At 44.8% G+C, this 15,801-nt stretch overlaps 1 protein-coding gene across 1 annotated transcript; it reads right to left on the reverse strand.

Annotated features, from left to right (window-relative positions):
• Positions 1 to 282: 282 nt before the first annotated feature.
• Positions 283 to 5,188, reverse strand: LOC105033061 (uncharacterized). Its single transcript, XM_010907713.3, has 2 exons — positions 2,890 to 5,188; positions 283 to 857 (listed from the first exon to the last, which is right to left on the reverse strand). The coding sequence occupies exons 1-2, from the start codon at positions 4,966 to 4,968 to the stop codon at positions 432 to 434; spliced, it is 2,505 nt and encodes an 834-aa protein (XP_010906015.1). The 5' UTR covers positions 4,969 to 5,188; the 3' UTR covers positions 283 to 431.
• Between the last annotated feature and the right edge of the window lie 10,613 nt (positions 5,189 to 15,801).

The following is a 15,801-nucleotide window of genomic DNA, read 5'->3' on the forward strand; positions in this document are numbered from 1 at the left end:
CGTTCAGAGTTCGAATTATCCCTTCCTAATCATGCTTCTTATCTCTGCATGCCTGTTGAGCAAGCAAGGGGCTGCCACGTTAAAGTGCAAATAGTCTAGTCTGTCAACTGATATTCATGTTCTCCTAAATATGTCATGGTCATATGTTAACAGCCCCTTTTTTCTGGTGGTGGACATGAAGAGTTGTATGAAGATAATATTTTGCACTGATGAGTTGCTGATAGATAATGATCCCGGTATTGCATTATAAAATAGACTGAGAGCATCTGAAAAAAATCTATGGAATCAAATAATTCTGTCACATGCATTGAGTGATATAAACAGAGTTACCTTATTTTATACAACATTTCGTAAATTGAATGACATCTAACATTTCTATTGCTTAACTGCACGTATGATTGGGTTTGCATAGCAGTTCATGTCCTTTCACTTCAATCATCTGTCATCAACTCTAGTGCTGTATCTACAACAGAGGAGAGAGTTCTGCTGTGCTTGCTCAGTCCCACGCTGCCAGAGAAAACATGGAAGCATTCGAGCTCTGATGTGGTTTCTGCTACGTTCTCCAATAACTTGTCCATCTCAAAATTCTTGTATAACCGTATATAATTTGTGTCAGATTTCATCATCCAGATTGCTAGTTCAATGACGAACCTTCTTATTCTTGGAACCTTAATTTCTGGATAGTTGTATTTGTTCAGTATCTCTATGAGTTTCTGTACGAGATCAGTCTCCTTAATGCCAGCTCGTTCTAGTTCCTTGGAAAATTCTGTGGAACTCATAAATTTGCATATCTGCGTGGTGAGCCCAATTGATACCTCTAGTAACTTATCTTTCTCTAGCATTATGGCTCTTAATACCTGCAGAAAAAATAACAATGACGTTCAAACTATTTATTTGAATTCCGTATTTCTCTTTTCAGGAAAGCATATGGAGTGCTCATAAAATTTTGTAACTTTATAAATTAATTTAAATCAAACCATCTGAAAATACTAGCCACCCACTCTTAATACTACTTTTAAGACATTATCTAAACAACATTGAATTACTGTTGACGGAAGATTTTGCCGTTTTAAGTAATTATCAACCATCTTATAGTATTTCTTCTCATTTTTCACCAATAACTGTCTGCATTATAGCATCTTGATGAAAAGCAAGAAAATTTATTGTTCTTGTTATCCCATAGTGTCTTTATTTCAGCTTTTAATTTCTTTCGCTAATTTGTGATGATGGCTATTCTTGTCCTAAACAATTGAGGGAGTTCGTCTAGTGTATGCTACTTGTTTAGGAACTTTTTGATAGTGAGAAAAATAAAAGGCATACTTTCAAAATATGGTTTCTGTCGAAGCTTATATATACCAAATGATCATTGTAAAATGAGCCAGTCTTACCATGGAAAGAAGGCATAGCCCTATGGAACTGGTTATGGATGATGATATATGAGACATTAAATGAGGAAAATGTATGTGTTTGTTGAAATAATAGTTCTATACTTCTATTAAATATGGTCACACATGAAGGGATGCTTGATATTTATAGTTTGATGATATGCAGTAAGTCCATCTGAAAGGACAACCAATGAGTTTAGACAAGGAAATTGATGACAATAATATGATTAACGATGTTACCGAAAAATGCAATTATTCAGTAATTTATTGTGATGATGGAATTGCTGGTTTATAAGTAATGAAAAAATTCACTCAGTTACTTGGTGAAAAGATAAGAATATAGTGAGATGAGGGATGCCTCATGCATGAAAGAATGAATGTGGAGGATCTAGAGAGTCAGAGGAAAGAGATGTTTGTTATAGTGCATAGTGCAGGATCTATCTTTTGGTTAGAATGTGATGCTGTAAAACCAGGTACAAGATAAAATTGTCTAGCATCTGTCTATACTAGATGGAAGTCTAAAAATGTGATTTCTGAAAAACAAGATTCAGAAGGGAAAGACTCTGGCAATTAGGCTGGTGATTGATAACATTCTATGTCACATGCCCACAAATTCAGCTTTACAGATAGAAACATTTAGGATTTTTCTTTGAGATTTGAAATGTTAAAAGTCCAATCCAAAAGTTTGAGCAATTAGGTGGATGCCCTCACAAGTATGTAAGGCCACGCTCGTGTGTATGTAGGACATGAGAGCATGGAGACATCAGTAGGCAAGAGGAGCAATAGGCTCTGATAAATCCGACAAAAAAGCTTAAGTTATAGGTGGATGCGACCACAAGTATATACGACCAGATAGAGTCCTATCCGATGTGGAACTATTCATCAAGATGACACAATTCTGAAGTTATAAGATTGCAAGATTACTATTTTATAAATCAAAACTTTCCTTGGAGTTTCATATATATTGTTAAAATCCATTCATAAAAATCTAGATACGTGAAGACCATTCGAAGCAGCATCAGTTGCAACACAGCAGATGGTGGTTATGAACTTTGTGGTTTTCAGAGAGAGATAAATGATGCTGTTTTCTGGGGCAAGTAATTTGCGCTGGAGTACCTTTTCAAATGTTGCACAAGTATTCCAAGGAAATAGTTAATAAATGGCATGATATGTATTTACATTTGATATCTAGTATGGCTTTAGTCAGGATTAAGCTAATAAAGAAGAAGTTTTTATACTTTCAATAACTTAAGGAGGAGGTTGGGAGGATACCAGATATTCACATCCTGTTACATTGAGTTTGTTTTTATCTTCTGTGATCTCTTTTTTTTTTTTTTTTTTTTAACTTATAAACTCATCTTTTGCTAAAATGACTCTTTGGGAAGGTTTAGATATAGTCCGTCTATTGCACGTTTTAAGCTTTTCAAAACATAGCTGTGATTGTATCAATTTGAACGCATTATAATTTTCCACAGTTAGATCAAATCAAGATATAGATGCTTACAGTAGGCATGGCAGCAACGACTCCCCTGAGGCGATCGGAGCGTTCGGTCGCAGAGTATGCACACAAGTTCCGAAGGATCCTGGAAGCATTGATTCGGAGAACTGGATCATTCAGCACACCTATGAGACGGTCCATCACCTCCTGCACCTTCAAGATACGTTCACAGTTCTTCTTGCTCTCCAGTGCCAGCATTGCCAGCGCCTTCGCTGCCTCGTTGCTCACCGAGTTCTCATCCTCTGTAAATCCTGGCCTAAAGAAGATGAACAGCAGAAGTTTAATAATCCCACCTGTGCTCCCAATCTTCTCCCTTGCATTCTCATCCATTGCCAGGCTCTCTAGAATCTCTATCCCCAGCTTCTGCAGCACCATGTGACTCTCCCCATACTGCAAGATTTCCCTGATGTTGCTCACTGTGAAGACAATCTCTGAGATTTCCTGCCGGAGCATTGTCCCGGTGTTTCCGGTGGTGCTTACTAACATCTTGACCACTTGGAGAGACCTCTTCACTGCTTTGATCTGGGACTCTGGTGCTTGGTCATTTCGTAGCAGACTCTGACAAGTATTCGTGAAGTCTATGATGTTTGGCAGGAGGCCTCTGGCATTCCCAATCTTCCCACAGTTTTCATGATCATGAGCGAGCTTCTTCAGTATCAGCAGACCCAGAAGATTAAATCCTGCAAAGTCATAGTCTGGTTGGTCGGCGATGACCGGATTCTGATGGACGTCATGGGATTTTGCATTGGAGCTTCTGCCCGTGCACAGCAATGATGATATGGACTCCATCGCCCCTGGAATTCCAGCAACTCGAAGTGCATTTTGCTTCCTCCCGGCAAGCTTCGACACAATTTCTGCTGCACACCCCCTGATCTCTTCTTCAGTTGGGTTCTTCCAATTTAACATATCGACCAGTCTCTCAATGACCGACGTCGAAGTCCCGATCTTCCGTAGTGTCTCAGAGGCAAACTGGTTGCTTTTTACAAGCTTCTGCAGGATTCGAGCTCCGATGAGTTGCTCATCTGGAAAATCAGAGTCCAAGAGCTCTTGAGAGTAGGTCACAAGGTCTGTCTTTAGGCCATCGAAGATGCTTCCATTGATGCATTTGGAGTATGCATCATAGAAGAATCTTTTGATTGATATAATCCCAGATGGTCCTAATTCACACTCCAGGCTCACATGTTCCAGCAACTCGCCATAGGAGATCTTCCAATTCCAGTATGCCTTCTCCAGCAGGAACATCAAGGCTTCAGCCAGTGCTAGTCCATAGAATATGTCCAGTGCTGGCTTCCTGTTTCTTTTTTGATCATCTTGTCCTACTCCACCATAGTGCTGCTTGATGAGGCGCATCGAGGAGAGCGTCACACAGGCGGTAGCTGATAGAATCTGAAGCCATATAAGAATCATGCTGACATTTTTCAATAGAAAGATCCAGCCAGCATGGGGAATCAATGGAACATTGGGAATGTACCAGGTCCGCTTAAGCATATGTTGCACCACTTGGTTATGGACCTCTCTGATTGTCTGGTTGCTCTGTGTGATCGTCCGACTACGGTCGCCATCTGTTTTGGTGATAGAAGGCAGCTGAAAGATGGCTTTGATCTTCTGAAAGATGAAGCGGGAGCTGGACTTGATTGCCTGGAAGCTGTTCCATCCAGCATCCCCTAGGGTCCATGTTGCCTGGTGCTGCCATTCGAGTTCATGGCTCCGGCTGAAGATTCTGGTGCCTTCGATGAGTAGGATAACTGTCACAAACCAGAAATCAATGGTCTCCAGCAGCACCGCGAAGCCACCGAGAAGAACGACAGTGGCCCAGATGAATGCTAGTGTTCCTAGGCCACTTGCAGCTTTTTCCAAGATGGCGAGGCGGAGGGCAAAGAGAGTCAGCTTCTTTTCGGGAGCCCGAATCGTGCTGCCTTCACCTCCATTTCGTCCGGTTGGGGTTGGATTGTTAGGCGATTTCTGAGGCTCAAAAAATGTCGAGCCCCAGTGGAACAGATTGCTTCTGCCTCTATCTGCAGTCTCGGTGATATTCACTTGGATGCTTGGCGCACCTTCCCCTGATTGTTGTTTCTTAAACTTCATTGCTAGATCTTTTTGGGGGCAAAGGAACCTTCTCTCTTTAGTCTGGTGTTTGCTTCAAAATATTTTGTGCCGATATCAAGCCTCAAAAATCATATTTAATTCATTATTGTTTAGCAGCAGAGGTGCGGAAAAATCAACAATGTTTGGTTGAGGTATTGGACAGAAGTGGTGGTCTTTGTTAGACTTTCCATTGGAATCGGTCAATGATCAGTTTTCTGAATGTGCTCTGCATCCAGATGAGGCTTTGCGGATTAGAGAAATAGTTTGAAAAGTCATGAATATTTCAGCAGAAAAGCCTTATGTGGTGGCTGTTGAGGATGATGCTTGGAAAAATTCAGAAAGCTTAGTTTGTGGTGGAAGATAGCTGAGGAAGAGTGTCCATCTGTTCTCCCTGCAGTCATTTTCTAACATCGTTCTCTTTCGTTTGATGTTCCAATTCCACGTCTGCATGCGTTCTCTATTTTGCTCCCTTTTTTTTTATTTGATTGAATCCTCACATATCCCCTTTCATTTGCCTCTACTTTTCTTTTCACTACATCAACCTTTAGTGCTCGTGTATGCCCTTGGTCTCCATATCTCTTAACGCTTTCTTTCCCTCTCCTACCTACTTTTCTCGGCATGAAATTAATATATATAAATCTACTGGGGTTTTCCTTTGCATGTGCATCTTGTTAGGAATCAAGAACATCTCCAATTTTATAAGCCAAAGATGAAAAATGCATCCCTCCTTTTCTTTTCTTTTCTTGGGTAATTCCTTCTTTCTAAATGATTAATATCTTCAGGCAGGCCAGGAATCTAAGCTATAGGTTTGTGACTTTCTATTCTGTGGCTGTTTTCTGGGGCTTGATTGACTTTTTCACCTTTCATTGTTATTAGACTCAATCATGGAGACATTGACTTCAACAGCTCCAGTTTGAAGAAGCTTCCTGCTGTTGGACCTCTGAGAACAGTTTATCCGTTCATTTTTTTGAAACTGCAAGATCCGCGTCCGTTCTTACAAGTATCTCTTAAAAGTTGGTTTAGAAATTGAATCGAAACTGGCATTTTGTACACTTGTAATTAAACCCAATTCATTTTGTACACTTGTAGTAGATTAGTTTGCCAGCACACATTCTTAGGTTTGTCATTCAGAGGAATTGTCAGAATTCGGATTATTAAAAGCCATGTTCTTCTCCCATTTTGGGTGGATAATGTTCATCTAGTTGATGTCTAGTTATTCTATACCATTTGTATATATGGATGCAAGCTAGGTCTTTGCTGACATCAATAGTATTTTGTCATGCAGGGCATGATCATGATCCATGGTTGTGATCGCTGGGGATTGGAATGAGATAGATTGTGGACAAAATATGATCAATTCGGTACTTGGTCAGGTCTTGAAGGTTGCAGACATGTTTGGCCATCATTTTTTTAAGAGATTCAACTATTTGACCCGAACCCAGACCAACGGACCGAACCCAAACCAACAGACTGTTATGTTGATTCAGATTGATTTTATTTTGGGTATGGAATGCATACATGCCAACAAGTTGGAGGGCCTCTATGTTGCAAACAATAAACAAATTGCTGGACCAAATATTCTAATGACACGTTACTCTCGTTACAGCTGCCAAGAAACTGGGCTGTGGAGCCCATGAGAAGGATGGCGTTGCACAACTTACGTGCACGCCAAAAGCATATCCTTGTATGCATTGGTGCCCCTTTCCAAGTCGGCTCCTTTTTTTTTTTTTTTCTTTTTATTTAGAACATAGACTAGACTTAAAATTTTACAAATGTACTACAGAAAGCAATGCCAATAGGGTTAACCCAAAACATGGACATCCTTAGGGTGAGCAGATCTCACTCGAAATATTATTATTGGACAAGGAGTTCCATTCCTGTAACTTTACTGATGGATGGCCCCTTTTATCTATCTATTATATCTGAGAATATCTAGTAATTATGCAGGTAACCATTTCTAAAAAGATTAAAAACCATGGATCTAACGCTTTTTTTTTTCTTTTTGAACTTGTAAAGTGGATTTTGCCAATTAAAATGCAAGAGAGAATTAGGGCCAGACTCATTGGTCAAATCTCTCTATTTAGCAACATAAGAATCTGAGTTTGATTCTTAGACGGTGCATTCCAAGAATCTAGGCTTTGCTATATATAATTTGGATGGCCTTCTACCCTTTCTCTCTCTCTCTCTCAAAAAAAACAATGAGAGAATATTTCATAATAATACCTCATAGGCCTTGTTTTAGGATTTAGCAAACAAGCTTCTTCTAACATTTTAATATTTATTTAAAAATATTTATTTGTCAAAGATTTACATTGCATCCTTGACAAATTGGACCATTTGGACAATAATCTTTATATTTCCTCATTAAAATGGTATAAGAATCTTATTCTTCAATAAAGAAAATGCATTGAGCATTTGCTTTATGGTCATACTCCTCCGTTTATCTATAAATGATCTAAGAGGATTATCAGATTTAATGTAAATCATTTTGATCACTACAGATATCGAAAATGATCACTAGTTTCGATATAGACCATATTGGCCACTATAGTATCTAGAAGGATCACAAGACTCAATATGGACTACTTTAATTATTCAAGCACCAGAGCAAGATCTATCATATCAAAAGTTGAATCATGTGCCAAATTTTAAAAGGTCGTAACTTTTTCATTCGATGCTCAGTTGAGATGATTTATTTTTTAAATTAGATATCTTCTGAGATCTACAACTTTGGCCCAACCTCCTAAAGGATTAAATTATATTAAATTTTCATCGTTTGAGCCTCAAAATAAGCTGATCAAATTAGAATTTTTTTTCTTAGAAAATAATTTGATTGGACATTATCTTCCATTATGTAAAGACTTAGACAGAGTGATAAAAGATAAAGTTATTATAGAAGTCTAGGTTTATCTCCTATAAGATTTTAGCAATTTTTTATGATTATTTATAATTAGTTATTGTTGGGTATAAAATACCCCCCGACCGAAGTTTGTAAAAGACCGACCCTTCCAGGGCTTCTCCGGCTTCCGACCTTGTGTGGCGTCTCTCTGAACCCTCCCTGACCGTCCGAGCTTTCGGACTTCTCCAACAATGAGCTTCTCCATTCATCTACCATGCCGCTCCAAAGGCTCTCTAGACCTCACTGTTAGCCGACCTTCTACAGTAATCAACTATTCTCCGAACTCCTTTCGAACTTCGTCAATATTCGAGCTTCTTCGACAACGAGGTTTCTATAGTAACCAGACTCCATCCGAGTTTCTACGGCGGTCGACCGCCTTCAGGATTCTAACCGGACTTCTGTGAGAGCCAAACTTCTACTATGAGCGGTCTACTCCGAACACCTACAGCGAGCGGTCTGCTCCGAACTTTTACTACGAGTGGTCTGCTCCGAACTCCTACAGCGGGCGGTCTACTCCGGATCTTTACTGTAAGCAAATTTCATTCGAGCTCCTACTGTAAACACGTTTCTTCCGAACTTCCATTACAGGTAGACTTCAGCCGAGCTTCTTCATAGCCGGATCCTAGACGAGCTTCTACAGCGGGACAAGACCCACCGATCAGATCGCTACTCCGAGCTCCCACGACAACCGATCTTCGATCGAGCTTCTACAATAAGCGGTCTTCTTTTAGCCTTCTGCAAGAACCAGACCTCGACCGAACTTCCATAGCGGATGGATATCGGATGAGCTTCTACGACGGACGGACTCCGACAGCTGGATTCTTACAACGATCGATCACCTCTGACGTCTGCCAAACCTCCCCAATGCCATCCGAAGTCCATCGCCGGCCGACCCTCTGCCAGATCCTTCATAAAACCAAACTTCTCCGACGGATCATCTTTAAACGAGCTTCCACATCAGGCGAATCTCAGACAGACTTCCCTAGCAATCGGACTCCTATCGAACTTCACCAATGGAAGGTCTCCATCCGAGCTTCTCCTAGATCGACGGGATAGAGAGCCATTCCGCTCCATCAGATGTCCCAACCGAGCTCCAGCCAACAGATCCGAACTCTCTGGCAAGTCACAACAATGGCCACTACCCTACTCCACTCTCTACAATGGATTCCGCGTGGCTCCACTACTCTGATAAGTCGCGACAACGGACACCGCTCCACTCTCTGGACTCCACTACTCTCTGGCAAGTCGCGACAACGAACACCACTCTACTCTCTGTAACAAACTACACGTGGCCCTGAACGACCTCTGACGCCACTACTCTCCGTAACAAACTCCGGACGGCTCTAAACAGCCCACTATCAGATGGTTACAAACATCGCTGTCAATTAGTTACGCACTCTGTCTATAAAAAGAGATCCCCAGATACGTTATTCTCTAAGCTAAAAAAATCTATCTCAAAACTCTGCTAAAATTTTTACTCGAGCACTCCATTTCTGTTGAAGCAGGGTACTGACTTGAGCGTCGAAAGGTCTTGTCGGAGCACCTCCGATTTTGATTTAGATTTTCCTTGCAGGTCCCAACGGCGGCCGCAGTCATCTCGACTCTAGCAACTCCGACTTCGGCAGAATTCTACTCCAACAGAATTGACGCTAGAGGAAGGGGCTGTGTCTTCACAGTACCCTTATTCTTGAAGGAGTGCTCAACGGGACTGCCTCCAATCATCTCCTCCAACGTCCTCCTCTCCTTCTCCTATTAGATCTCCACCTGATGCCTCCTCGAAAGGCATCCACCAGACGATCCACGGCCTCCACAGCCAGATCTCAGGCTCCGACCTCACATCCGGTTTCTCAGGCTCCTCCTCCTCCCCCGACAATGGCGGTCGGTATGGAGCAGTTCGACCTGCTGGTTCAGCAGGTCAGAGGCCTCACCGAAGCGGTACAGGCCATGCAACAGTAGCAGCAACAGCCACAGGCGTCAGTACGGTTGGAAAGGGCATCGTCAGATTTCCAAGACCCGGCAGTAGGGCGGGCCACTTGGGCCAATCGTCCTGTCTTCCCTGGAAAGGGAAATCTGAGGGTGGAGAGCCCTCAGTCTGATCACGATTCTACTCCCGAAGGATCCCTACCTTCGCTCTACCAGAAGACCCTCGAGACTCGCAGTCGAGAGGACCTCCTGGATCGAAGGCTCCAGGAGATGAACCGACGGATTGAAGAGCTCCTCCACGCTCCTCCTGCTTATGGTGAGGATATCTGTACTGACCCTCCTTTCTCTCAAATGATCATCCAGGAATCGATCCCGCCAAACTTCAAGCTCCCCCAATTCGAAAGCTACGACGGGACCTCGGATCTGATTGACCATCTGGAGGCCTTCCGGACAATGATGCTGCTCCATGGCGTGCCAGACGCCATCTTGTGCCGAGCTTTCCCATCTACTCTGAAGGGAGCAGTAAGGAACTGGTACTCGATGCTGAAGTCGGGTACTATCTTCTCCTTTGATCAGATGAGCCACCAGTTTGCGGCTCATTTTGTTAGCAACCGGTGCTCCCGAAGAGATTCGGAGTTCCTTATCAACATCAAGCAGAAGGAGGGAGAATCTATCCGAGCCTACGTCAACTGCTTTAACGTCGCTGCACTGGAGGTCCGAAACTTGGACCAATTAATCACGATGGCTGCCCTGAAGGACGATCTTCAAAAGAACGATCTTCTATTTTTTCTGGAAAAAAAATATCCCAGGGACTTTGCTGATTTGCTAGCTCGGGCCGAAGGATATGTCCGAGCAAAAGAAGCCTTCAAGATGAAGGACGAGGAGGCCGCGAAGCAGCGGCAAGCGGGGGACTCTAGCAAGCCCGCAGTTGAAAACGGGCTGAGTGAAGCTCGGCCACATTTCCGAACTCCCTCCGGACACAAGCGTGTCCAGACTCCTCCTCGGGCCCGTAGGTAGAGAAGCTCGGACCGCAGAGTTCGGCAGAGCTCTCCCCCGGGAAGATTCCATAGCTACGCCCCTCTCAATGCTCCAAAAGCTCAGGTGCTGATGGAGGTCAGGGAGCAGCTGCCAAGGTCGGAAAGGATGCGCACACACCTCGAAAAGTGCAATCCTAACAAGTTCTGTCTCTATCATCGTGACCACGGCCACGACACGGAGGAGTGTATTCAGCTCCGAGATGAGATCGAGGAGCTCATCAGACGAGGTCGGCTCGACAAATTCATTCAACGCTGACCCGAAAGAAGGGAAGATCAGCCTAGAGCCCTGCCGCAGTCGGAGCCGCCAAGGAGGGAGGAGCAACCTGAAGATCGACCTCCGATTGGAATTATCAACTCCATCTCAGGAGGACCCCGACGGGGAGCAGACCTTCCGCGGCTATAGGGTTCGAAAAATCTATGAATGTATTACCAACAACTTTGCCATAAATAAAAATTTCTTTCATATTCGCGTATTTTTTCTTTTAGCATAAGCTTATAACGACAGGGAGTAACTCCCCCATACAAACGAAATTAAGCGTGTTGGAACAGGAGGAGAACCTCATCCTAACATGAGCAAAGATGAAGGTCCGATTTCTTAAAGACCGGATGGGGGGAGAGGCCCTTGCAACGGCCTTTATGTGCCCCCACAGCCTTGTTAGGAACAGGAGGAGAACCTCATCCTAACATGAGCAAAGATGAAGGTCCGATTTCTTAAAGACCAGATGGGGGGAGAGGCCCTTGCAACGGCCCTTATGTGCCCTCACAGCTTTGTTAGGAACAAGAGGAGAACCTCATCTTAATATAAGCAAAGACGAAGGCCCGATTTTTTAAAGATTGGATGGGGGGAGAGGCCCTTGCAACGGTCCTTATGTGCCCCCACAGTCTTGTTAAGAACAGGAGGAGAACCTCATCCTAACATGAGCAAAGTTGAAGGCCCGGTTACTTAAAGATCGAATGGAGGGAGAGACCCTTGCAGCGGCCCTTATGTACCCCCACAGCCTTGTTAGGAACAGGAGGAGAATCTCGTCCTAACATGAGCAAAGTCGAAGGCCCGATAAGATCGGATGGGGGGAGAGGCCCTTGCAGCGGTCCTTGCATGCCCCCACAACCCTGTTAGGAACAGAAGGAGAACCTCATCCTAACATGAGCTGAAACTGACTGTTGGAAACAAGAGGAGAATCTCGTCCTGACACAAATAAAAGCTCGATCGATCAAGATCGGACAAAGAGAAAAGCCTCCTCAACGACCCCTCTACACTCTCATGACCCTATCAAGAGCAGAGGGAAGCCCCTCACTCGAATACAGAAGAAAAGGGAAGATGAAAAGAGAAAATGACGGACTACGCCAGCGATAAGTGAAAAACGAACTACATCAAAGGCACAAAGGACCTCGTCTCAGCGAGGAAGAAAATTCTTGTCGAAACTCTCCAGTCCCTAAGGGCGAATCAATACAGCGACGACCAAGAATCTTCAAACAATGTCGATGTCCAACAGGACAAAAGACAAAAGAAGCTCAGTAAACAATGACTCAAAGCAAGAATAGATGAGGTAATGAGAAAAATTTCATTTTATTTCATTAGTAAAGCGTGCGTTATGAAGCCTTTAAAGGCCGAGACTCAGGGGACCTCGCCTCAACGAGGAAGAAGACCCTTGTCAAAAATCTCTGATCCCAAAGGGTGAATCAGCACAGCGACGATCAGAAATCTTCAAACAACGTCGACGTCAAACAGGATGAAAGACAAAAGAAATTCGATAAACGACAACTCAATACCAAAATGGACAAGGTAATAGACAACTTCATTTTCATTTCATTGGTGAAGTACACATTACAAAACCCTGAAGGCCAAAAACAAAAAGAGAAACGACCAGAGAAAAAAAAAAGGAATACATAAAAAAAAAGAGAAGAAAAGAGCTCTAAGGAAGCCCGGCTTCTTCCAACTTCGAGCTCTCGGTCTCAGTCCTTATTAGAAATTGTCGTAAGTTTTCAACTTCTTCCTCTAGTTCCATCTTTCTCAGCAGCATATCTTGGTACATCTGGTGGAACCGTCAGCTCTCACCCTCCGACTCTCGAAGTCTCTTTCTCAGGACCTCAGACTCCGCCTTGGCATCTTTGACCGTCTGCTGCTCGTGGACCAGCTGAATCTTCAGCCGTTGCAGTTCGGCCTCCTCCCGCCCAAGGGCCACGGACAATTCTGCCATGGTCCCCCTCAAGGAGCGGAGCTCGTCGGAGCCTTGTGCAGAGGTGAGCTGGACTCTCTTAGATAACTGCCTCTGAAGGTGGGCAACTTCGTCGGTCACCGTCTGGAGCTTCCTTCGGTAGTTCTCTATTTGCCCGCTCCAGCCGACTCGATAGGCGTTGTAGTTCGCCTCAGCATCCTGCAGCTACTTTTGAAGGTCAGAGAACTTCTGCGATCAATCTCGATCGTGGTCGGCTTGGACTGTGAGCCAGGACGAGCTCCCTTCCAACTGGTTGATCTTCTCCTATGCGGCCGCCAGCTCGACTTCAAGGGAGCTGATCTTGGAAGCCTGAGCCCAAGATCGATCGCTGGCACGTTTTCGGAGTTCCTCGAGCTCCGTCACGAAGTCGGTCTTCTTCCGGGTGAATTCCATGAGCCCCTTTTTGTGGAGGTCCTAAAGACGAACAGCCTCCGCAGTGACTTCCGAATGGCTCTTCTTCAGCCGGTGAAGTTCATCTTCTAGCTTCTTGGATTTCTTCATCAACTGACAAACTTTCCTTCTGAGGTCTCGGATCGTCGACTTCAGAGGAATCCCCTGTGGTAGGGGGAGAGCTTTGGTGGGACACTGTCGTTGGGAGACAAAAGCACCGCGGCTCAGATTAGTACAAGAAAATAAAAGATAAGGAAAAGAATATAGAAAAAAAAAAGAGAGGGAGGACCCTCTGTAAAGAAGGATCCGATTTCATTGATTAAATAATTTTCAAGTACAAGAGAACGAAAAAAAAAATCATCACCACAAAGAAAAAATACAAAACTAGAGGTTCCGAACCTCTGGGGCAGAAGTAGAGGGGCTCGGCATCCCCGGAAGATCGTCAGCGGCAGCCGCGGCGGTCAACGAGGTCCCGACTGGGGGAGGACCGGCAGCGGCTTCGGATGGTCCGGCTTCATCATCGGATGCCTCGTTCAGGAAGCTAAGATCCAATTCGAGAAACCTCCCAGCCACCTTCTCTTGGCAGAGTTCGAAACCTTTGATGAAGGCATCCTGGCCGAACTAGACCTTTAGATCCTCCATCTCGGAGGAGGCTTTGAACTCCTCCACTGCTCGGGCCCTTGCCTCCAAGACCAGGGATGGGATCCGCGCTTTCAGCTCAGAAACCTATGCCTTCAACTCGAAAACCTACGCCTTCAGTGCAGAGACCTCGGCCTCAGCCTTCCCTCTCCCCTCCTCTAAGACGGTCCTCATATCGAACGAGGTTTGTCCCTCCTTTTTCAGTACCTCCCAGAGACTTAGGACCTCGATGATCTTCTCCTCAAGGCGGGTGGCCCCAACCAGGCGACCTTCCTCTGCACGAGCTGCCTCCCTCTTGGCAATCTTTACCGTCTCGACGTTGGTGACAAGCTGGTGCCCAATCTGCAAGAAAGGTCGGGAGTCAATATAAAGGCTGAAGAATAAATTAAGAAGCAGGAAGGAGGAAAAAGATGAGTTAACCTACTTCGAGAAAAGATCCTAGAGAGTCCCAGACCTGCAGCTCGAGATCGGCAAGGATGATCCTCTTGACGACCTCGGATAGAATGCACCCTTCGACCAGCCTCTTTATTAAGTCCCTGTTGTTGAAGGGATTTTCCCCTAGGTCTTCCTCGGAGCCGCCGGCCCCCTCGACGGCAACCTTGCGACTGCGGCTCCTCCGGGCCAGGGTCTTCTTTCTCCTCCTCCCTTCGGCCCCAGGTGCCCCCTTGGGACGAGCCTTTGGAGTGGGATCCTCGGCTGAGGGGCTCTTTGAAAGGGCTCGAGGGACTTCGGGTTCGGCATCGGAAGGGATTTCGATGGTGACGGCCACCGGAACAGGTGCGGTCGAGCTTGTCCCTTCTGTCCTGGCTTTCTTCACCGATCCCAAAGTCGAGGCATCTTTCCTCTTGTGGGTCTTGAGACCCTGGGCTAACCTCTGAGCCATGCTTGCATCCATGTCTGCGATAAAAGAAAATCAACACGGCTTAGAGATAGAATAAGAGAAAGGGGAAGCAAAAAAAAAATGATACCGGTAGGGTTAAGAGGACTCAGACCGACATTGAACAAAAGTTGTTCCTTCAGAAGTTCGAGGAGGAGGGGGGCTCGATAGGCCTCGAGCTTTTGGAGGGTTCAAGATCGTCCCTTTCCAGGCTAGAGGCCCGGCGGACGGAATCCCTCAGAGAGCCCTAAGGGGGTAATCCTAGCTCCAAGGTCGGGCATCGGACATAGAAGAACCTCTCCTTCCAGTTGTGGATAGAAGAAGGGGCACCTTTCAGCAACCCCTTTCTACCGAACTGAGGGAAGAAGTACCACCAGTCTTTTGTCGAGGGATAACGCTTGAAGGTGTAGAAATTCCTAAATAAAGAAAGAGTCGGCCGAAGTTCAGCTAAACTACAAAGAGAAAGAAATCCTATCAAAAATCTAAAGGAGTTCGGCACAACAGAAACTAGAGAAATGTTCAGAAAATGAAAGAGAGCAACGACAAAGGACGGCAGTGAAAGCCGAAGTCCGACACGGAAGGCCTTCTGGTACAGACAGAAGCGATCGGGAGGAGGGGCGCAAGCCCGGTCAATTGGCTCGGGAAGCTCCAGCTCATACTCTGGAGGAACTCTATACTGAATCCTTATCAGTGAGAGTTCATCCAGAGTCAAGGAGCCGGGGATGGTGTCCGACGCAAAGGCCAGACAAAGTTCGGTCCTAGCTACGGATTTGTCTACGGTACAAGGATTTTGAAAAACTGGGACTGACGAACTCCTAAAACTGCTAGAAGAGAAGATATTAGAAGACATTT

The sequence above is a fragment of the Elaeis guineensis genome, chromosome 7 (assembly GCF_000442705.2).
Source record: "Elaeis guineensis isolate ETL-2024a chromosome 7, EG11, whole genome shotgun sequence".
NCBI lineage: Eukaryota > Viridiplantae > Streptophyta > Magnoliopsida > Arecales > Arecaceae > Elaeis > Elaeis guineensis.